The sequence below is a fragment of the Protopterus annectens genome, chromosome 12.part0 (assembly GCF_019279795.1).
Source record: "Protopterus annectens isolate FY-2018-M chromosome 12.part0, PAN1.0, whole genome shotgun sequence".
NCBI classification, from domain to species: Eukaryota; Metazoa; Chordata; order Ceratodontiformes; family Protopteridae; genus Protopterus; species Protopterus annectens.
In genome coordinates this window covers 1,304,248,463-1,304,273,496 of record NC_056746.1, presented here as the reverse complement: position 1 = coordinate 1,304,273,496, position 25,034 = coordinate 1,304,248,463, and the positions used below count along the sequence as shown (strand labels likewise).

Sequence of the window (25,034 nt, the reverse complement as noted above, 5' to 3'; positions counted from 1 at the left end):
CTAGAGGGCTAGAGCAGCAGGCACAGGTATAGTCACCAGACGACATGCCTGGATGCTCCTTTGCGGACTCCTTTAAGGCTTCCAGAGGCCGCTTCTTTGTTTGGCCCTAAAGTCAAAGATACGCTGGCAAGGTGCGAACAAGATGGCAAGACCCTGTCTGCCATTGGTGTCAGACACTCCACTCCTCAGCGATTCTACTCCAGAAATCAGAGGAGCGGAAAGATGTGGCACAAGAAATCACAGGGTTCTTTCCGGGATGCACATGTCGAGTTCTCCCCTAGAGGCAGAGGGGGGAACTCCAATGGAAGAAGCCCCTTTCGGGGCAGAGGAGGTCTGTGAAACTGGAGTTCCAGAGATTCATTCTCTGGCCAACCCTATCAGCGCTCCTGAAGCGTTGCCCAACTGCTCACCTCTGGAAGTGGTTGGGGGTCATTTCTATTTGTACCCCGCTGCCTGGCAAAATATAACCACCGACTCTTGGATGCAACAGATAATAGCCAGAGGCTATCACATCCCCTTCTATCTTTGCCCAATCTCATCAAGAGTATTACCTGATGTTTTACTCAGTCAAAGAGAAGCAGCAGCACACGAAATCCAAAAGCTGCTACAAAAAAGAGTCAACCAGACGGTCTCTCCAGACCAAATAGGATCTGTTTTTTACTCAAGGTTCTTTTTAGTGCCAAAAAAGACAGGGGACTGGAAACCAATTCTGGATCTCAGTACACTGAACTTGTTGTTGTTTGTCTTTTGGCTTTTCCCAGTTAGGGGTCGCCACAGCGGAACTCCAGTCCACTAATGATTGGTAGTAGAATTTCATGAAAGCCGAGGTGCTAGCTCGACGTTCAACCTTCAACAAAGGCACGCCCATTTACGCATGTCTTTCGAACGTCCACCCAACCGTGGGGAGGACATGCATACTCCACACAGAAGGCACTCCTTGCACTCCAGCCGAGAATCGAACGGGAGAACCTCTTGCTATGAGGCAACAACGCTACCGCTGCACCACCGCGGATATCACATTTGTAAAAACAGAAATTCCAGAGGGTCAAAAAACACATTTTTTTTCTAAGCTTGTTTCCTGCCTTTCCTGTAAGTCATCTAATCCAGATACAGATTTGCTGTACCCAGGACATTTTATAAGCTTCTGAGCCCCCAAGCCTTTCTGTGTTGGAGGGAAGCCTTCTAGCTTAATTTTGTTTCTTAGAACTAGCCAGTTTTCTAGTTTCAGCACTCAAATCTGTTTCTTTGAGCTCAACACTTGTTCAGAACTCATTGTAAGCACTAAATAAGCTACAAATTACTACAGCATTCAACTTTCCTCACTTGTCTAGAGGAAAACAGTTTTTAGTACTTAATAAATAAGCACCTATCCAGGCATGTCTAAGGGTCAGCTCCCGGTGTTTTCTTCTGTCTACCTGATGAATCCTAGCATCTTGGGGCAATGCAGCAATTGTCTCATGTACACAGACAACCCTCTCCTCCTACCACCCAACACTACAGCCTGTGAGAGATGCACTTATATAGCCAAACTGGAAGCAAAGCTGTCTTTGCTCAAGACTGGACTAGACAGTCAAGAGGAGAAGGTAAACACTTGCACCACACCACACTCATGACATAGTCCCGCAAAACCTACACCACCAAAACACACACATAGAAACACAAAACACACACCTACATTCACTGAGACTCTCAAAAAGATCTACCCAAGCAACAGAGACCTCCAAAGCAGAAACGCAAGCAACCTCCACCTCCCAACACAACCCAAATGACACATAGCCCACAATCTCAGTGTGCCACTCAACCACTGCCCATAAGGCATAACAACATACCCAACACTCTAGTCATAGGTGACTCTATGGTCAACCACACTGATGTTCCACTCACCAGCCTAAACAAGGAAAAAGTTACTGTCATCTGCCTGTCAGGTGCCAGGATCCACCACATAACGCATGCACTCAGGTCACTCCACAACAAGTACAAATATGACTCTGTCATTGTCCATGTTGATGTGAATGACCTGAGACGTACCTCCCTGGACTACATGAAAAAAGACATGGAGGAGCTGTCTGATCTTGTAGCCCAGGTAGGTATGACCCTAGCCCTGAGTAGCATCCTGCCATCACCCAGAATGATACCACAGTACAAGGACAAAATGATTGACTTTAACAATTGGCTAAGCTTCTGGTGTCATTCTGAGGGGATCCAGTATCTGTCTGCCTGGGATGACATGACTGACATACCACGATGCCTTGCCAGAGATGGCCTGTACCTGTCACCCTTGGGATTCCGGATACTGGCTAAGCTCTTGCCACCCCTATAGTGCCTTTTCTAGGCAAGATTCAAATGGAAAATTCACCACCGTAACAGGTACAAGCAAGCAAAATCTGAGGGTAATGCTACTTAATGCTAGAAGTCTAAACCTCAAAATGCACTCACTCGAGGCACTCCTTAAAATGGAGTACATCAACATCTGTGCCGTGACAGAGACCTGGTTCAAGGCACCAGAGAGCGCATAACCAGGCTATAATTCATACCACATCTTTTGGCCACCTAACCTGTACCGAAGCACTAAATCGGAGGCATGTTCATATTCATTAAGGATATCCACACCTCCAGGCTAGTTGCTCAGCTTAATACAGCCGAGATTATCCAAGTGCAACTAACTCTGGGCAAGACCACAATCCAAACTGTAGCTTGATACAGATCCCCCACCATGCCCCAGGATTCCCACTCCTCATTTCTTGATACACTGGAAAGTATTAGGGTACAACCTAACACCCTAATAATGGGCGATTGCAACTACCCCACCATTAACTGGGAAAACTACTCATGTACCAACTCTTGTGTTCAACGTTTTCTGGAATTCATAAATTCCAACACCTTGGATCAACTTATCCACACCCCCACCAGGGGCAGCAATATCCAAGACCTGGTCATTACCAACATGGGCAACTGGTGTTCCACACCAGAGGTCAGTTCCTCGTTGGTCAGATCCGACCACAAGCAAGTCACCCTAGACATCCACATCCCACCCCCACCCCCCGTTAGGGAAACCACAGTAAAAAATTTCTCCAAAGCTAACTTCACGCTTCTTAAGACAGAAGTGGCAACCTTCATGACACCCATGCTGATGGACAATAGAGATATGACTGCTGAATTCTATACAATTGCACTTTATAAGCACTTACACGAGTGCATGGATCGTGCAATCCCTAACAGAACCAAGATGCTATCCTCCAAAATAAGGAAGGCAATCTGGTGGTCCCCTGCCATAAACAAACTCTACAACAGAAGAAAGAAACTGTTGCAAAAAAAGAGTAAAATCCCATGATTGGAGGAACTCCGTGGTCAGCCTCAGTAAGAAGCTGTGATCCCTCATAAAATCCTCCAAAGCTAGTTACGAAAACAAAATCACCACTGATTCTAAAGACAACCTCAAAGCATTCTATAGCTGTATCAAGAATCTCAATGGCAACACTCAGATCTGCTCTGAGTTACAGCACAATGGCACTAAATATACAGAACCAACTGATATTGCCAACATCCTGGCAGATAGGTTCAGTGCTAACTTTACCCCTCTCACATCCCCTAAACGGCCCATGTCTATACCGGAAGAATGCAAAGTTCCTGTAATAACGGCTGCACAGGTAAAAAACACACTCTGCAAAGCCAAGCACACAGACCTGACAACATCCCAGGCTGCATTCTACATGAACTACAGAACGAACTGGCACCCCACCTAAGTACCATGTTCAATCATGGCCTCACCTCAGGCTTTGTGCCCACTGAATGGTGCACAGCAATGGTTATCCCACTTCACAAAGGGGGAGCCACCACGGACCCAGAGAACTACCGCCCCATTAGCCTGACGTGCCTGGTCTGCCAGGCTATGGAACGCATCATCATGGAACTTATAAACAATGACATTGGTAATCTCCAAACTCTGGACCCTACCCAGTTCGGGTTTGTAAAAGGTAGATCATGTCTCCTAAACATGATAGACTTCTTTGAAACGGTCACCAAAGCCGTAGATAAGGGTAAGGTGGTTCACACAGTCTATTTAGATCTCGCCAAGGCTTTCGACACCATCCCCCACTCTGAAATTATAGATAAACTCACTAAACTAGGTATAAATCCCTATGTCACAAGATGGGTTGCCAACTGGCTCACTGACAGAACCCACACTGTGAAAGTAGCAGACTCGAAATCCAACTTCATACCATTGACAAGTGGAGTACCATAGGGTTCAGTCATAGGTCCTCTCCTGTTTGGTATCTACTTCTCTGAAGTACAGGCTAACACAGAAGGTCTTTGGCTAACAGGAGCCATGATCAAAACTTCTAATGATGTGGACATCCTACAAAAGTCTCTCACTGAGACAGATGCCTGGTGTCAAAGCCATGGCCTCAAGCTCAATGCCAAAAAGTGCATTGTCATCTCTTTTGGTAAAAACTCTGTACCCATGAACTGCCACATAGGCAGTAGTCTACTTAACACCGAAAATGTGATAAGAGACCTTGGAACACAGGTGGACAGGAGTCTCTCCTTTGATAATCACATCACCACAGTAGTCAGGAAATCCTTGTATGTGGCACACCTCATCACAAAAGGTTTCTCATCCAGGAAAAAAGAGGTCATTGTTCCCCTCTACTCATCACTCATTAGATCCATTATAGAGTACAATGCCCCTTTTGGTATGTACCTCACAAGACATCTATAACAACTGGAAAGGCCACAGAAATACCTCACAAAGAGGATTACTGGCCTCAAACAGATGCCCTACGCAGACCGTTTCAAAAAACTCCAGCTTTACTTTGTCACATATCGCCTACTCAGAGGCGATCTCTGCCTAACATACAAAGCTATGTCAGACCCAGAGCTGTTGGACATGCTCCACTTAAAGAAATCCCAATTCCTCCAAGCTACACGCTCTAGGGACCTAAACCTTGTCACCACAATAAACAGAACATGCTGGAGGGAATTTCTGTCCCAGAGGCTTTCCATACTCTGGAACAAACTACCTATCTATATCAAGCAAAGGTCCCCATTAGCACACTTCAAGAAAAGTCTTGATGATTGGATGGGAGATAGGAAATTAACCCCGGGGATCACTTCTGCGGTTCTGCTTGGCAGGGGCATAGGAAAATAATTTTCTTGGGCGGCAAAAGCCAGGGTACCATTTGACTAGGCTTATATAGGCCCTAGGGCCAATAGCCTAGTACCTACCTATGAACCTATGGAGGAAGATGATTGTATGTGTTCGATTGATCTTCAAGATGCGTATTACCACATAAAAATGGACAAATTCTCAAGAAGATACCTCCGCTTCTGAATAGGTGCCAGTCAGTACCAATTTCGAGCCCTGCCCTTCGGTCTCTCTACAGCCCCCAGAGGGTTCACAAAATGCATGGCAGTGGTTATCGCTTACTTGTGACTTCAAGGATTCCAGGTGTTTCCATTTCTAGATGACTGGCTCCTCACTGCTCCCACCAAGTGTCTACTGGAAGAAGCCCTGCAGTATACTCTCTTAACAGCTCAAAGCCTGGGGAATCACTATAAATTGGGAAAAATCCAACACAACCCCATCTCAGTCTTTGGAATTTATAGGGGTACTGTTAGACACGTGAAATTGCACAGCATCCCTTCCAGAAGACAGGCTTCAGAGAATAAGACAACAAGTTCATCCGCTGCTCTGTCACCACAAATTTCCCGCTCGATCTATACTCCAGGTATTGGGGTCAATGGCAGCCTCGATTACCATTGTTACTCTAGCCAGATTACACATGAGGCTCCTTCAATGGCTACTTCTCACTCAGTGGCACCCTCTACAACATCCTTTGTCCTTTCAGATAAGTGTAACTCAGAGATGCAAGCAAGATTTACTCTGGTGGACGTCTCGAAATCCCCAACAATGGTCTCGCCCTTTCAAACCCCATCAACCGATTGCCACAGTGACCACGGATGTCTCCCTGATGGGATGGTGGGGGGCTATGTCAGGGAAACTCGGTCCAAGGCACCTGGATGGAGACAGAGGCCCTTTTGCTTATCAATGTCCTGGAACTGAGGACGGTGCTTCTAGCGTTGCAAGCATTTCACTCCATCCTTCAGTCAGGGACTATTGCAATCCAATCAGACAACATGTCATTGGTCTGGTACATCAACAAACAAGGGGGCACCAGATCTTACCCGTTATGTTGAGAGGCCTTGAGAATATAGCAAAGAGCGATAGCATACAACCGCTTTCTAATTGCAATGCACATTCCCGGGAGCTCCAACATGATAGCAGACAAATTGAGCAGGTGCATTCTGCAACCTCATGAGTGGTCCCCCAATCCTCTGATAGCGGCAAAAATCTTCAACCACTGGGGCCAGCCTTGCTGCGACCTATTTGCCTCCCCAATCAACTACAAGTGCAGAAACTACTTTGCACTAATCCCCCCTAGAGGACAGTCACCAAGGGACGCTCTAGTCTACACTTCGCCCTCGGGTCTTCTTTATGCTTATCCTCCTCTTCTCCTCATCTCCCAATTTCTGAAGAAAGCATGACAGTTGAAGAGCAAAGTGATCCTCATTGCTCCATATTGGCCTCAATAAGTCTGGTTTCCCTTCCTCTGGCCTCACCTGCTAGATCAGTCGTGGATCCTCAATCCATCCTCAACTTTGATCTCCCATCCGCTGGGTCTGACTCACCTCAATCTAACAACCTTGAAGCTGACAGCTTGGTCTCTCCACTTCCAATGATTGCCAGGCATGAAATCCTCTCGTCCCCTGTGCGTAATATTCTTATTGCATCTCATAAATCGTCCACCAGACTAATCTATCTTAACAAATGGAAAAGGTTCTCTCTGTGGGCAGCAAATAAACAAGTAAACCCTTTGTCAGCCCCAGTCTCAGTGGTATTGAATTACTTATCACATCTTTTCCACTCTAGGGTGTCTGCTTCTGCTATCCGTGTACATTTAGCTGCGATCTGAAATGTCCATATTGGTTTGTCAAGATTCTTCACTTATGTCACACACACTCTGTAAGACTTTCTTGAAAGGGGTTATCCACCTAAAAATCTCCCTTTAGAGAACTGGTACAGCCTTAGGATTTGGCTTTGGTTCTGCAAGCTCTAACAGCTCCCCTCTTTGAACCTGCATCTTCATGTGATGTAAAATATCTCTCTTGGAAAACTTTGTTTTTGATTGCAATCACATCAGCCAGGCGATTGTTAGAACTTCAGGCCTTATGCATCAAACCTCCCTCTCTTATTTTCCATAAAGATAGGGTATCACTGAGAACTAATTCTACCTTTTTACCGAAAGTGGTGTCAGAGAAATCTATCAACCAATCTATTAACCTTCCAGTGTTCTTTCCTAACCATTCTAACAAGGGAGAATATTGCCTGCCCTCCTTGGATGTTCATAGGCAAATACGATTTTATCTGGACAGAACAAAATCTACCCGTAAATCAGTCCAACTGTTTGTGACTTTTTCTGGACCTAGACGGGGTCATCCTTTATCAAACGTTACATTGGCTTTATGGTTGAGAAATTGTATTAACTTTATCTACAACAAAAACACTCTCACCTTGCCTCATAGAGTCAAAGCACAGTCTACAAGATCTGTGGCAACTTCAGCAGCTTTCCATGCTAAGGCTTCCCTCAATGATATTTGCTCAGCTGCAACTTGGGCCAAACCTCATACCTTTATTCTTCATTACAAATTGGACTTGGCCTCCAGAGGTAGAGCTTCCTTTGGCTCCATGGTGCTCAGGAATGTCCTTCCATGATGGCCACCCAGGAATACAGGTAGCTGGGGATCTGTCTCATCAGTAAGGAATGAATGAAGATTAACAACATGAGATAAAGAAGTTATGTCATACCATAATGTTCCATCTGTGTTATTGATCTTCGTTCATTCATTACTTCCCAACCTCCGTCCCCCATCTGGAGTTTCTTGGTTGATCTCATGTACTCCTTTCTTGTAGGTCTGTTATAACCAGAGGTAGCCTCTATTTTTATCCATCAACTTGCAAACTCGATCTGAGGTAACAGGGAGCAGAGCATTCTAGGTAGGACCTTGGCTCGAGAGTTTTTGGCTGATGTGAGCTTGATATTGGCTGTCTCGGTTCCGGGGGCGGAACCAGTACCCCATCAGTAATGAATGAACGAAGATCAACAACACAGATGGAATGTTATGGTAAGACATAACTTCTTTTTTTATATATGGCTGTCCATACACTTACCATAGCTGGTGTGACCACGCCTCTTTCTCAGTAAAAAGAAAATCAAAGCTGTAAATCACGAAAACTATGCAGACCATCTCAAAGCCTTGTACCTCTGTTCAGTACTATACGGGCTACTAAGAGGCAACTTCTGCCATGCGATAATGTAGCTGGGTAGGGTGAGAAGGGCAACTGCCCCAGGTGCAAAGTGTTGGTTGACACAATCACCCAATCCTGACCTCTCTTTAATGTAACATCGGCTTTTAAAAACTGGTATTGCATTTGCAGTCAAACCTGAGTGCTGTAGTGTTCCATGTGTGGTCTAAACTGTAGCAACTGCTGTGCAGTTTAAAAGTATTTTTTTAACTAAATCTTAAGCACTGCAGTGCTCCATGCAAGCAGGGTATAACTGTGGTAACCGTTTGAAATGTCGGGACCCACTAGAGAGAGTCCTGAAATACGGAGGCTGAATGGCTGAAAGAACAGACGTAAATATACTCAGTCTGATATGCCATTTCTCAGAATATTCCCCTTTCTCCGAGGTATGGCAGTCTCGAAGTTGGTATATATAAGTTCTAGGGTGTGGAGAGGTTTGCCCCCCCCATTGCAAAATAAGTTTTAAGGAGAAGAGCAATCTTTGAGATTCGCTCTTCACCTTTGTTTTCAGTCTTTTTTTTTCCGGCATGTCAGCACCTAGCATTTTGAGTGCCAACATTTCAATAGAGAGCCTAAAGTATAACAACTGTTTGCTTCATTTGTAGCAAGCAGTTTGCTACAGTTTAAAAAGTTTTTTTTAATTAAAGCATGAGCACTGTAGCACTCCATGCAGGCAGGATATAAACTACAGCAACTATTTTCTACATTTGTAACAAGTAGCTTGCTCCAGTTTAAAAAGATTTTTCTTAAACGAAAGCATGAGTGTCGTACTGCTGTGTGCAGGCAGGGTATAAACTGTAGCAGCATTTTCCTACAGTTTAAAAGAAGACATTATTATTTTTTTAATAAAGTAAGTTTAAGGAGGGTTGGTGGCAGGGCACATAAACAGGATCTGAATATCTGGGGCGGGGGGGGGGGGTTATGTCATGCATCTGTCCACCTTGTTGGCTAGTTGGTGTAGCTTTTTTTTTTTTTTTTTTTTTGAGGGGGGTGTATATCTAATTGTAATAAAACCAATTGCTTACAATGTAGCAATTGACTTATTACAGTGAAGTGCCTTTCATTTTATTTTTTTTCTTCACTTGAGATGAGGAGGTAGGGAGCTGGTTCAAAGTACCGGCCCAGGGCACTCTTTGAACCAGCAACTCTTCTGTTGCCAGGCTTTTAGAGCATCAACAGACCTTATCCTGTCAGACCTATTACACATTTGCAAGTCCAGTGGTAGTGAGAACACCTGCTCAAAGGATCTCAATCTCTTTTGCAACATAAGTAGAATATGTTGGCGGGATAGTTATGTATTACAAAGAGTACCTCTCCTATGGAACTGTCTTCCAGTCCACACAAAGCAAAGTACTCCTTTTCCATTTTCAAACTCAATTTAGATGGATGGAGCGTTGGAGGGGAAACTGCAACTTTAGCCCTTGTTTAGTGTCCATGACCCTAGTGGTAGGGACAAGTAAATGTCCCAACATTTCCATGTTCTGCCCACCATATGGATTATTCATATGCAAAGATATAAAGGTTAAAAACTACCATTGGAATGTAAGGCAATGCTTCTTAATATCCTCACAGATCAGTAGCTTAGTAAGTACCTGTGATCATATACATGTTCAAGTGTGCATACACATTCAGAGATGGCCTCATTGTACAAACCTGCAAGTTGCCCATCCAGACATACACATACAGACATGTAGGTAGTTCCCATTCATCCCCTACAGGCACACACACACACACACACACACACACACACACACACACACACACACACACACACACACACACACACACACACACACACACACACACACAGATACACGGACAGCTTCACTGTATGTCCCCATATTCACTCTATGAGCTTTGATCCATCCATTTGAATGAATGTGTCACCAGGCAACCCTGATTGACATTCAGGCTTCTTCCTCAAAGCTTGAACTCCTCTTCTGGCTCCAACAATGTACTGCTGTTCACTCAGCAACTTAGATCTTATTTGCCACAATCAGATTCAAACATAATCATTCTTGCTCAAGGGTTTTGGGTAAGTCTTGTTTATTCTTTGGTGTTAGAGAGTTAAATAGGTTTTCTGTCATCAATATAATTATTAGTTGAAAGCTTTTAAAAAATAATTGTGATTGTTAAAACTTTTTTTCTTGTAGAGTTGTTCATCCTCCCCACTGTTAGTTAGATTGTCGGGCCTAACTGTTAGCTTGTTCTTGCTATTTCTAAGGACTAAGGTTATATTTTATTAGCTTATTGGAGCTTTGTTTAAGAATAAGATTATATTTTGTGTTTTTGAACTTTATTTGATAGTTATAAAGTTATGATGTTATGTGATCCTATCTCGCCTACATTCTGACTGATGGGTTCGGAGCCGATCCCCCGGCACGCTTATGCCAAAGAGCGAAGTCTCTTATTGGCTGAGCTTACTATATCCCAGGATGCACCACTACCAGTCCCCCAGATCTCGTTTGCCGCTAACTAGCAAAGACGTGGTCTCGAGCTGGCTGAGCTAAGTAGTGTTTTCACTAACTTTTTCTGTCAGGAATTTGCTATTTCTATAACAAAAAGCTGTTTTCTTTTGTGTGTGACTGGAAATTTTTTTGTGGAAAATTTGTGTGTGATTGGGTGTTTGTTCTGACTACAGGCCCCCTTGATCTGTAGGGCCTTTCCCTGTCAGTCAATCCCTTTCAAATCCTTAGGGGTTTTAGGATCCCCTTGAGTTATTTTCTCTGTTGTTATTGGGCTGTCAATCTTAACCGGCAACCGTAAGCTAATCTTTGTAGTGTCAGTCAATTTAGAAAGACAATACAGAATAGTGGGGTTTTTTCTGTGAGAGAGTTACTGAATTGTTGTTATAATGTCTCAGGCTCCTAGGCCTCGGGGCTAAGAAGTGCACTAAGTGAAGTTTTAAAATGTCTATCACGGATGACCACTCTCTCTGTGTATATTGTTTGGGCGCCAAACATTTGCAGGAGTCCTGCAGCGTGTGTCCTTTTCCTCGAGGTCCTCCAAGAGGAAAAATAAACTTATTTTGAAAGGCCTTATAAAACCCTCTTTTGAGAAGCATTAGCGTCCTCTTCTTCTCCTGCTAAAGAAAAGGTCGGCTCGCGGCTTCGACCAGTCCATCGGACCCGACCGCCAAAAGACATAGGCAGGCTTCTCTTCGCTCTGACCCCCGGAGCCGAGGCGCGAACGGTCTGCCTCGATGCCTCCAGTCTCGACTCCTCTGGCCGAGCCGATGGCTGGGGCATCGAGTCACACCTTCATCGGCTCCACTGATCTCGGAGCCGATGAAGGTTGTCCTTCAGACACTTCCTCCTCGGCGCCGAAGTCCTCCTCGCACCGATGGAAACTGGTTTGTGCATTCCTTCGCCGATAGTTATCGAGTCGCCGAGCCGGTCCCCTAGTCCCTTGGGGCCGTTGGAGAGGCCTACTCAACCCGCTCGTCTCCTCTAGGTCATCCAGGGTGTCAGATTCGGTCATAGGCAGGGTGCTCCAAAGACTGTTCCAGTCCCCAGTCTTTCAAAATTTGTTTCGCTCCAACCCAATTGGCTTCGGAGCCGATAGCCCACTCCATTGCCATTCCTCCTCCGACCGCCCGGCTCCCGTGGGAGCAGGTGCTGATGGAGCCAGTGGAGATCCTAGGGTCGGCTCCGACTCCAACCCGGCCTTCGGGTCCGAGTTTCCGGACTTCTTCGGCCGACCCAGGAGTGACGTTGGGACCAATGCTGTCGGTTCCGAGCCTCCCTCTCGGCTGCGGGACTTCCGTCTGCTATCATGGCTCGGGACTGGACACTCCCAGGATTCTGGGGTCCGGCTTTCAGAGCTATGAGGAGTGCCTTGGCCAAGTCTTCTTACCATCTCACGGCTTTACCGGCACCTTCCTGGGCATGGAGACTGGGTCTTTGGCAGTTCCCCTGTCTCTAGGCAGCGGAGCCCGGGCCTGAGGTTACCCCCACTGGGGTTCCCTCCTCCTGAGGGTTCTTGAGTTGTCTTCGGAGGAGCCCCCAAGGAAGAGATCGTGCAAGAGGAAGCACGTGGACTCCCGAGTCTCTTACATCGGACACTGATCTTGATGATGCGGAGGGGTCCCCAAAGTCGTCCTCGGATGATGTCTCATTTGCAGACATTCTAGAGATCCTTAAGCAAGGCGGCTGGATTTCCACCCCCTCCACTGATGAGTCAGTGCTTCTCAAGGCCTTTGGGGCTCAGCCCTCCGCCTCCTGGGTGTCTCCGCCCTTCGACGAGCTCCTGGATTTGGTTTGTCGGAGGGCATGGGAACATCCAGATACTGTGGAACCAGTGCCTTCTCGCCCTAACAAATTTTTGTCTGCCCCACCCGAGAAGGAGTTCTTGACGAAAGGCGTGGCTGTAGATGCCATGGTGGTGGCACCTGCTACACAGGACGTGGCAGAGGCTTCAACGTCCATCCATCCTCCTAATAAGGAGTCTAGGAGCATGGACCAGTACGGGAAGCGCACCCTGACTTCAGCGGCCTTTACTCTAAGGTCCCTGAATTATTTGGCACATTTCACCAGACTACAGAGGGATCTGGTCACGGAGCTCTCAGACTCCCTCTCAGGTAACCTACCTGAGCAGCTAGCCCAGTCGGTTAGCTCTCAGTTGGCTATCCTTACCTCGATTTCTAACTCGTCCATGAGGTTCATTTCATATGGCCGCCGAAGGGGCGGGCAGGCACAGGCGTGGCTCTACAGAGACAAGCCTGGCTCCGTTTGTGTCATTTTATGGAGGCCTTCAAGTCTTCCTTTGCCGGCTCCTTTGATGGGTCCTCTTTGTTTGGACCCAAGGTAAAGACACTTACCCGCTGTGAGCAAGAGGGAAAGACTTTATCTGCAGAGCACGTTATTCCACTCCCTTCGGCCTTATCCCAAGGCTAAGAGGAGGGAAGATGTGGTTCCATAAATCACAGAAATTTTTCCCAACAGCAGGAAGATTCCCCTTCCAGAGGCAGAGGTCGGGAAATTATTCTGGGAGGCCGTCCCAGAGGCGGCAGAGGCCCCGCAACAATGGAGACCATGAGTCCTTTCGTGGCTCTTCAGCCTCCCACACTCCATGAGGATTGCCCGGCTGTGCTGCTCGAGCCAGTCGGGTGCCGTTTGCCAAGCACCTAAAAGCCTGGGAGTCTATTACTCAGGACAGATGGGTGCTTCGGATTGCCGGAGGTTACACCATCCCCTTCACACACTCACCCCCACCGTCCAAAAATCCCGGACCCACCACCCAGTCAAAGGGAAATTGCAGCCGAGAAGCTTCAAAGCTGCTAGAAAAGGAGTCATCCAACCGGTCCCCACAGACCAGATCGGATCCGGAAACTACTCAAGGTTTTAGTGCCAAAAGACAGGGGATCTGAGACCCATTTTGGATCTCAGCAAACTAAACCAGTCCGTCACGAAGTCCAAATTCGAATGGTCACTTTACAATCCATCCTCCCATTGTTGGAGAAAGATGTTTGGATGTGCTCCATAGATCTCAAGGGCGCTTATTATCACATACCGATACATCAGGCGTCCAGAAGATATCTGCGCTTCAGCCTGGGAGACAGTCATTTCCAATTTTGTGCTCTGCCCTTTGGTCTCACCACAGCCCCAGGGTGTTCACCAAGTGTTTGGCAGTAGTGACTGCTCACCTGAGGAGTCTCGGATTCCAAGTGTTTCCCTATCTGGACGACTGGCTCCTGACTGCCACCACCAGGCATCTACTAGAGAACCTACAAGCCACCATCTACCTGGGTACTTCCCTGGGAATTACATTCAACTGGTCAAAGTCTGTCTTGCTGCCTTCTCAGCGCATAAGATTCATAGGAGCAGAGATAGACTCAAAATTGATGCGAGTTTTCCTTCCTACCGAAAGGATACAAACATTACAAGGTCAAGTCCGAGCCCTGCTTCTAAGATCCAAAGCCCCAGCCAGGTTGGTCCTGCAACTTTTAGGTTCAATGTCTGCCACGGTTCTCCTAGTTCCTCTGGCAAGATTGCACATGAGGATTCTTCAGTGGCTGTTATCGACACAATGGTCCTTTGAGGATCTCCCCCTCAATCATCACATACTGATTACAGAAACGTGCAAACGGGACCTCCGCTGGTGGCTTCTGCCATCCAATCTGAATCAGGGAAGACCTTTGTTATGCCCCTCCGGTAGCCACCTTGACAACGGATGCCTCCCAGACGGGGTGGGGGGGGCATTGTCTGGGCAGGTCAGTTCAGGGATCTTGGCTTCCAAACGAAACCTTTCTCCATATCAATGTGTTGGAAATGAGGGCTGTACTTCTGTCCCTACAAGCCCTCCACAACTTTCTCCCTCAAGGCATTATCGCTATCCACACAGACAATATGTCGGTGGTCTGGTATCTAAACAAACAAGGAGGGACCAGATCCTACCCCCTTTGCAGAGAGGCCATGAGGGTGTGGGAATGGGCAGTGGCTACCAACCGCTTCCTGGTAGCGACCCACATTCCAGGGAAATCCAATGTATTGGCAGACAGACTGAGCAGGACTATTCTTTCTCCTCACGAGTGGTCCCTGAACGAAGCTGTAGCAGCTCAAGTTTTCAAAAGATGGGGGACTCCGTGCTGCGACCTGTTTGCAACACCACAAAACACGAAGTGCAAAGGTTCTTTTCCTTGACCCAGCGTCAGGGGGAAGCAGCTCTGGATGCTCTAGTCCAACCTTGGCCAACAGGACTGCTTTACGCTTTCCTCCGGTTCCACTCCTTCCCAAAGTTATCCAGAAAGCTTCCCAATTGGGGTCCACAATGATTCTAATTGCTCCGTACTGGCCTCGTCAGGTATGGTTCCCCTACCTACAGAAATATGCTCTGGACGGTCCTTGGTTTTGGATCTAACTCCGGACCTTCTGATTCATCAGTCGGGCAACAGCACCAGTCCCTTCACACTTTGAAGCTAGCAGCTTGGCTCCTCCACTTCGACTTTAGTCAGAAATCACACCTTGGACCCTGAAGTTATTCACATTTTATCTTCAGCCCACAAACCCACCACTAAGAAATTGTATCACAGTAAGTGGAAGAGGTTTGCTATCTGGGCTCAACTCAGAGGTTTAGACCCTATTACTGCCCCACCAGACGTCTTGAAATTTTTAACATCCTTGTTTAATCAAGGATCTTCAGTCTCTACTATTAAGGTCCAACTAGCAGCTATCTCCAAATTTCACGAGTCCATAGACCCACCGTTGATGAGTAGCAGATTATGTAAAACTTTCTTAAAAGGTGCTGTGCTTTTAAGACCCCAGTTTTCATCCTGCCTCCGTGGGATCTTGATTTGGTACTTAGTGCCTTAACATCTCCCCTTTTGAACCGGCTGCTACATGTGAGTTGAAATATCTGTCTTGGAAAACTGCCTTCTTAATTGCAATTACCTCTGCAAGAAGAGTTTCAGAACTTCAAGCCCTATCTATCAAACCACCGTACTTGATTTTTCACAAGGATAGAGTATCACTTAGGCCTAATCCATCCTTTGTTCCAAAAGTTTGTTCTAATCTCTGTCTCCAACAATCTCTAGAGCTACCAGTTTTCTTTCCAAATTTTTCAAACAAAGTGGAATACACCTTGCATAAGTTGGATGTTCACAGGCAATTGCGCTTCTATCTAGACAGGACTCAACAGATTCGAAAAACAGACCAATTGTTTGTGTCCTTTTCAGATAATAAACTGGGTAAAACCATCACAAAAGCTACTATTGCCAAATGGATTAGAGATTGCATAACTCAGGCTTATTCCTCTTCAAATAAGCAACTTACAACATCTGTCAAAGCTCACTCTACTAGAGCTATGGCTACCTCTATTGCATTTCATTCCAAGCTCGCTATTTCTGAGATTTGTGCTGCGGCTACTTGGTCCAACCCGCACACTTTCATTTCCCACTATAAATTGGATGTGGCATCTAAAGGGCGAGCATCATTTGGTTCCACGGTACTCAGGAGTGTTTTCCAGTGAGCCACCCAGGATTCAGGTGCTAGGGACGCTGTCCCATCAGTCAGAATGTAGGCGAGATAGGATCACATAACATCTTTTAGTTATGTACTCACCATAACTTCAGATGTTTGGGATCCATCTCTCACATTCCTAATACCCTCCTTCCCCCTGCCTTGGAGATCAGAGGAGATTGAACGGTTTTGAGTTCTACTGTTTTATCTTGTTTCATCTGACGATGTTATATAAGCAGTGCGTGCATGTGTGCATGTATGCGGACAAACTAGATCTGGGGGACTGGTAGTGGTGCATCCTGGGATATAGTAAGCTCAGCCAATAAGAGACTTCGCTCTTTGGCATAGCGTGCGAGTCGGAGCCGAGGATCGGCTCCGAACCCATCAGTCAGAATGTAGGCGAGATGGATCCCAAACATCTGAAGTTATGGTGAGTACATAACTAAAAGTTGTGCTTAGTGACTATTTATATTAGATAGTGTTGCTGATATTCAGGATTTTGGTACACATGGATAAGTCTCCTGGCTTCCTTAAGTGCAGCTGTTGCAGCTAAAGAGCTCCATCCCAGGACACCCAAGAGCTATCCATGACATGCCTTGAACATTTAAAGGAGTCCTGCAAAATTTGCAAGGCCTTTGGTCACCACATCCGCAAAAAAATGACAGAGCAAACTAATTTTATAGGGTGTACTACCCTCAGAGGAAGCTAAATGTACTGAGAAGGATGACAAGAAAAGGAAGATATAAAAGAGGAAAGCTGACCCAGTATCTGAGTGTAGAGCTCCTTTCCCCCAAAACTCCCAGGGTGGAGACCCACAAGTTAAGGTGACTTAAGCTCCTTCTTAGCTCTTGGTAGAGTCCCACTGGATGAAAATCATGCAGGCTTGTTTTCAGCTTTCCCTCAAGGGGGGTTTTCAGCTTGAGGTTTCCCATGTTCAGGGCTCTTCTCTGAGGAAGGCAATGGGAATCCATTCCTCAGAGAATGAGCTTTTTTGGTTTCTGGAGTTCCTTCCTTCCTCAGCACTTTCAGCCCTCTGTATAATGTCTGTCAGAACCCCTTCCATGCTTGTTGACTGGGCATGCATGTTGCAGGGCTTTATCAAAGCAGTGATTTCTGAGTGTGTGTGTGTGTGTGTGTGTGTGTGTGTGTGTGTGTGTGTGTGTGTGTGTGTGTGTGTGTGTGTGTGTGTGTGTGTGTGTGTGTCTTCAACCCCAGCCAACATGTCCAGGGCAGATAGAGAAAGGGCCCAGCACACTGATATCTTAAGCTCCTTCCCTAGCCTTGTTTCATTTCTGGGAATATCAAAGTATCAAAGCAGACAGCTTTACAAGTTAGGTCTGCATTGATACTGAAAGGACTGGATCCTTCAGCACTGACATGCTTGGCTCAGACACTCAAGACCCCCGTCCCCTTTATACCAAGAGTTCCTAGGCACTGAAAGTTTGACATTGAAAGCTTGACATTGGCTTTGACCCTGTCAGGGCTGCATAGCTCAGTACCTGATCCTTAGTGCCAACACTTCCTGCATCTACGATGGGTTCAGTACTGACTAGCATGATGCTGGTATTCAAATTCTTAGAAAGAACAAAACTCTATCCAGGAGGTCAGCTATGGAAGATGCACCAATGACTTCAGCTCCTCCCCAAGTCTGGAGCCTTGAGCACCAGTCATGATTCTCTGAGATAAAGGTCTTCAAAAGGCAATAGGAGGCCCTGAACTACAGGGTCAAGTCCCTTCTTCTGGTAATTTGGATGATTCTCCTCCAGGTAGTATGAGGTAGAGGGCATGTGAAAGCACAGCGACTCACTGGCAGATTCTCTCACATCCAACTCTAATCACATTGAGAGGGAGAGATCCCCACAGTTTCCTCCAAGAAGACACCAGATAAGGGGAGATATTAGAATTGATGAGGCAGAAGAAAACCAGGCTTGTAAACTCACTCCTCTGATGAGGAAAGTCTGATGGAGACCTTTCAGGGTGCCCCACCTATGTCTTGGGTGATTCCCTATGTGGACCACATGATCGATTTGGTCATAGAGTGGGCATGGCGAGAACTTGATGCAGCTGAGCCCACTTTGAGAAAAACTAACAAAATCCTACAGCCTCCCAAAGACAGACCCCACTGGTATAATGGACCCTATGTAGACTCGATGGTAGTGGTGGCTACTAAAAGGGAGCCCTCTGCTGAAAACCCAGTGGTCCAACCACCAGATAGACACTTGAGAGTGATGGTTCAAATGAGGAAGAATGCCTTTACATCAGGCATTTTGGCCATCAGAGCTGTTAATTACCTTATGCAAATAAATTTAGCAGATCAGACTCTGGAATCACTGGAATCATCTCCTACCACTGATGCTCATTGAGAAATCGGGTTACAGGTAGTGATCATGTTAAATATTTCCACTCTCTGTATGTGGCTCCTACGTAATGCAGATGATGGAGAAGCCAGGGCAGCTGGGACAGGCCTCACAATGTGCTATTATGCCTGGAACAAACTTTTTGATTTTGCAAAAAAGCGTCAAGGCAGTTTTCACCAATGGTCCTTCATTGGTACTTCTCTATTTGGGCTGAAGGTGAAAGAAAAACTGATTAAGAGTGATCAGGAAAGCAAGTCACTATCTGCTGCGGAAGCCAAATTCACAGACCCCCAGAGGTCCTTATGTAGGAATCAAGAAGGCCCTAAGAATTTGTGCTATAAGAAATCTCAGTCGCAAACTTTTGATCTGTTCCCTGACAGAGGTTCCCATAGCTGTGAAGATCGCTTCAATTGATGCCACTTATGAGGTAGAAGTGGGCTGCTGATCAAGGGTTTCCATGTCCCTTCCAAAGGAAAAAACAGTAGAACCCCTGAGACCCTGCCACTCTGGAGACAGCCGGGATCACCAATCTCTGCACCAGTAAGTGTGGTTGGCCATCATACAGATGGTTGAGGAATATCATATTGAGAGGCTATACCATACCCTTTTTAGAGACCGAAGTTAATTTCCCCACCACTACCAAACATCTCACCTCATTAAAAGAAGGCAGCGAGAACAGTGGTCATCAATCTTCATAGAAAAAGAGCTATCCAAGAGGTCCCACCAGACCAGACTACAGAAGGTCCAGGGTATACTCAAAATTCTTTTATGTTCCAAAGAAAACACAGGACCATAGACTAGTTTCAGTAGTATGAATCCCTATATCAAGAAAAATAAGTCCTGGATGCTTATGGTGCAGTCAATCCTTCCATGCCTACAGGAAGGGTATTATATATGCTTAGTGAATCTTTGGGATGCCTATTTGCACATAAATTTTGACAAAGTATCTGGGAAATTTCTTCTCTTCCATCTGGGTGCTAGTCATTACCCCTTCCATACCTTGCCAAAGTATGCCAGATTCATCTGCAATGGGGGTTACAAATGCCAAACCTTAACAATCCAATGCCCATTTGTCCTTCACTTACCAGCAGCCACAGTTACCACAGATGCATCTGTTGGGTGGGTGGAGAACACTATTTAGGTTAAACAGGCTAAGAAATATGAATTCAGCAAGAGGCCAGTCTCCATATCAATGTACTGGAGGTGAGGGCAACCGTTCTTTCATTGCAGGCCTTTCAGAACTACTCCTGCAGGGTATCATAGCGATTCACACAGACATGTCAGTGGTGTGATATTGTCAACAAACAAGGTTGCACTAAGTCATACTTCCTTTTTTGAGAGGCCACAAGAATGTGGGAATGGGTGTTGACCTCACAATGCTTTCTTTTGGTAATGTACATCCTCAGTTGGATCAACTACCTAGCAGACAGGCTCAGTAGATGTATTCTGATGCTCCAAGATTGATCCCTTAATCCAGGTGGGACACAGATGATAGTCATTCAGTGGGGGAAGTCTTGCTCAACCTGTAAGCTTCCCTGTCACACACAAATTTCATTAACTTCTTTGCCCTTATCCCCCCACAGGGAAAGACCCAACAGAGATGCTGTAAATCACCAGCGGCCACTGAGACTTATGTATACCTTCTCATTACTTCCTCTGATCATGAGATTCATAGAGAAAGCAAGGTCGTGCAGAACAGCAATGATCTTCATAGCCCTATTCTGTACATAACAGATATGGTTCCCTTTGCTTTATTGTCATCTCAGGAAGAAACCTCTGTTTCTAGATTCACTTCTGGATCTCCTGTTCCACATATCTGGCAGGACCATTCACATGTGCTGAAGTGGTTGAATGGTCCCTTCTTTCTGTACTGTTATGTGGTGTTCATGCTGACATTCAATCCCTACAACTAATTCCATGGTTTCTCCATTTCCCTTTATGGTCAGTGACCCATGGGTAGTCCAAATCCTTATCACATCATAGAACCCTTCTACTAGGTGGCTGTACAAGAATAAATGGAAACAGTTGTCCCTTTGGGAAATTCAGCAGATTCTAGACCCCTACTCTACACTAATACCCTGTGTCTTACTATTTTATAATCCTTGTTCAATGTGGGTTCCATTTTCTCCATTATCAAGGTACATTTGTCAGCAATGTCTAATTTACACATTATCATAATTGAAGGGTGGGTAAGGCCTTTTTTTTCCTTCTTTGCCCCCCCCCCATTAAAGACCCAGTCTACCTTGAGATCTTAACTTAGTTCTTGAAAAGTTAATCCTCCCCCAGTTTGAATCAGCAGTTGGGCTGATCTAAAATACGTCTCTAGAATAAATTTCTTCTTAATGGCTGCCACCTCATCTAAAAGGTTTCAGAGTTAATGGCTGCCACCTCGGCTAAAAAGGTTTCAGAGTTGCAAACACTTTTCTGGCACCCCTTTACTTGATTTTTCACAGAGATAGGGTCACTGTACCAAATAATCCTTATTTTATGCTTGAAATAGTTTCAGAACTGAACACCATTTGGGCTGGCCACCCTTTTTTGTTTTTCCTCAGTATTCCAGTAAAGAAGATTGCATCCTTCATTGTCTTGATGTGCAGAAACAATTAAGATTTTATTTGCAATGAACAAAGCAACACAGAAAACATGACCAACTATTCATATACTTTGCTCCTGCAAAAATGGGACATACAATACTAAAGTAAGTTTGTCCAGATGGCTGTCAGACTGTATATCGTTTTAATATAATTCTTCCTTTCAAATCAAAGGAACATTCTACCAAATTCATGCCCACATCATCTGCATTTTTTTAGAAACTCTGTATACAATATTTGTGCTAGTACAATGTGGGTTTCACTATATACTTTCAAAAGACACTATAAGATGGATGTGATCTTTAGATTAAGGTCTTCCTCTGAGGCCATAGTATTCTGTCATGATGCCACCCAAAGCATATCTCTGAAGACTGAGTCCCATGAGATGAAGTGGATAGACTGGATAATCCAAGATACCATAGTTATATATTTATCATAACATTGGATTTTGATTATCTATGTCTGTCCACTTCAACAAGCCTACCCTCCTTCACATTCAAACTGTCACTACAGACTTTGTATACTATCCAAGACATGTCTATTTTTGCATTTTCCTAATCTGAGGTATGCTGGGTTTTGAGATTTAGGGCTGTCTGACCTTTGAGTGTCTAGAGTAGATATAATCTAGAGTACTGAGGGAGGTGCAGTGCATTGCAGGATCCAGCGGAGGAATTTTAGCTTTGAGGACAAAGTCTGAATGTTGATCAGGACCACCTACAGGGGACCATTCCCATGTACTGAAGTGGATGAATGATCCCTTCTTTCCATGCTGTTATGTGGTGTTCATGCTAATTCTGACATGACAATACTGTAAGCGAAGCAGTAGGTGTTGGTCTAAGCAGGGATATGTTTGACTATTGGAAAAAAATCATGCTTCATCACAGCTGATGCTGGTGAGGGAACCCAAATGTTCTAAATATTACTATAAGAATTTCTTTCTTGAAGAGATACTAATATGGTGAGTATATTCACTACTTAAAATGTTCATAGACAAACAAAATAATGCTATCAAGGACATATTATTTTTTAGGGTCTCTGAGAATGCAAAAAAAAAATAGGAGAAAATATGTCTGAATCTGGTATTGTAATTACAGGCACATTTGGAGAGTCTGTATGGCAGATTGGTGAAGATCTTTCAGTACCTAAAGAGCTGCCATCTGATATCAAGAAAGTTGGCTCTAATCAGACGTTAAAAGTACTGAACAAAGGTGCATATCCACATTGGGAGTAAGTAGACAATACTAACTATAGTCTTAGCTGGATTTTACTCTAAGGTATTTATTAGCATGATCAAAATTAAATATTTTCTGTTTTCTAAATCTGTGTTTATGAACAAATCAGGTAGCTGGTCTCACATTTTCTAAACATATCCTTTATGCAGCATTTACATTATTTTACTTTCCTTCATCAGATAACAGATGATGTTATGTGATCCTATCTCGCCTACATTCTGAATGATGGGTTCGGAGCCGATCCCTCGGCTCCGACTCGGCACGCTTATGCCAAAGAGCGAAGTCTCTTATTGGCTGAGCTTACTATATCCCAGGATGCACCACTACCAGTCCCCCAGATCTCGTTTGCCGCTTCCCTGCGAAGACGTGGTCTCGAGCTGGCTGGGCTGAGTAGTTTTTATTAACTAACTTTTCTGTCATTTTTTTGCTGTTTTTGCTCACAAAAGCTGTTTTAACGGCTATCGCTAACTTTGTGTACGATTTGGATTGTTAAATTGTTGTGTGTGACTGGGTTGAGTTTGTTTTCGGCCCCCCTCCATCCAGGGCCTTCCCGGGCTGTCAACCTTAATACTTTACAGGGTCTCTAGTAATTCTATAATTGGTTAGAGTTCCCTGTTCTTTTTTACAGGAAGTGCGTGCATTAGATATTACTGTAAGCTTAGATTTATCAGCAGTAAGAATTTAGTGGTTTACTTTCCTGTCAAAGTGACTAGAATTGTGTATTATCATGTCTCAAACCCCTAGGCCTTCGGGTTTTAAAAAATGTTCGAAATGCGGGTTTAAAATGTCTATCACAGACGATCATTCGCTCTGTGTATATTGTCTCGGGGCAAAGCACTTGCAGGAGTCATGCAGTGTATGTCATGCTTTTTCCTCAAGGGTCCTCCAGGAGAGGAAAAATAAATTGATTCTTAAGGGGTTAGTTAAACCTTCCTTTGAAGAAGCCTTGGCATCCTCTCCTGCTCCACCAAAGAAAAGGGCTTCGGTTCCGACCAGTCCGTCGGATCCGACTGCCAAGAAACTTAGGCAGGCCTCTCCTTCGGCTCCAAAGACTTCGGAGCCGAGGTTGGAACGGTCTGCCTCGATGCCACCAGTATCGACTCCTCTGGCTTCGGAGCCGATGGCTGGGGCATCGAGAGGCGGGTCACCTTCGGCTCCGCTGCTCTCGGAGCCGACAAGGGTCGCTCAGACACTTCCTCCTCGGCGCCAAGTCTACCTCGGCACCGATGGAATCTGCTGTGTATTCCTCGGCGCCGATACTCATCGAGTCGCCGAGCCGGTCCCCTAGCCCTTTGGGGCCGTTGGAGAGGCCTTCTCGAACCCGTTCTGTTTCCTCTCGGTCTTCGAGGATGTCGGATTCTGATATAGACAGGGTGCTCCTAAGACTGTTCCAGTCCCCAGTCTTCCAAAATTTGTTTGGTTCCGACCCAGCTGGTTTCGAGCCGATGACCTTGGCCCACCCCATTGCCATTCCTCCTCCGACTGCTTGGCTCCGCCGGAGCAGGTGCTGTTGGAGCCGGTGGAGATCTCAGGGTCGGCTCCGACCCTTACTCCAACCCGACCTTCGGGTCCGAGTTTGGTACGGACTTCTTCGGCTGGACCCGGGGTGATGTTTGGGACCTATGCTGGTTCCGAGCCTCCCTCGGTGCTTCGCTGCGGGACTTCCGTCGGCTATCACGGCTCGAGTCCGGACACTCCCAGGATTCTGGGGTCCGGCTTTCAGGGCCATGAGGAGTGCTTTGGCCAAGTCCTCTTCGCCATCTCTCCGGTTTACCAGCACCTTCCCTGGGCGTGGAGACTGGGTCTTTGGCAGTTCCCTGTCCGTAGCCAGCGGAGCCCCGAGGCCTGAGGTTACCCCCAGTGGGGTTCCCCTCCTCCTGAGGGTTCTTCGGAGTTGTCTTCAGAGGAACCCCCAAGGAAGAGATCGTGCAAGAGGAAGCACGTGGACTCCCCGAGTCTATTACATCGACACTGATATGGATGATGCAGAGGGGTCCCCGAAGTCGCCCTCGGATGATGTCTCATTTGCAGACATCTTAGAGATCCTCAAACAACGAGGTGGCTGGATATCCAAACCCCTCTGCTGACGAGTCAGTGCTCCTCAAGGCCTTTGGGGCTCAGCCTCCGCCTCCTGGGTGTCTCCGCCCTGATGAGCTTCTGGATTTAGTTTGTCGGGCGTGGGAACATCCAGATACCGTGGAACCAGTCCCTTCGCCCAAATAAATTTTTATCTGCACCCCGAGAAGGAGTTCCTTACTAAAGGCGTGGCTGTAGATGCCATGGTGGTGGCATCTGCTACACAACAAGACGTGGCAGAGGCTTCAACGCCCATCCATCCTCCTAATAAGGAGTCTAGGAGTATGGATAGGTACGGAAGCGCACCCTGACTTCAGCGGCCTTTACCTTAAGGTCTCTGAATTATTTGGCACATTTTACCAGGCTTCAGAGGGATCTGGTCAAGGAGTTGTCAGATTCCTCTCGGTAACCTACCTGAGCAGCTAGCCCAGTCGGTTAGCTCTCAGTTGGCTATCTTT

At 45.9% G+C, this 25,034-nt stretch overlaps 1 protein-coding gene across 1 annotated transcript in view; it reads left to right on the top strand.

The window, feature by feature from the left end:
- EFCAB8 (EF-hand calcium binding domain 8) overlaps positions 1 to 25,034 on the top strand; it is a 3,728,836-nt gene that overhangs the window by 3,184,159 nt on the left and 519,643 nt on the right. Inside the window, exon 32 of the mRNA XM_044089017.1 lies at positions 22,363 to 22,495. Within this exon, the coding sequence (XP_043944952.1) occupies positions 22,363 to 22,495 (133 nt within the window). The remainder of the gene's footprint in view (positions 1 to 22,362; positions 22,496 to 25,034) is intronic.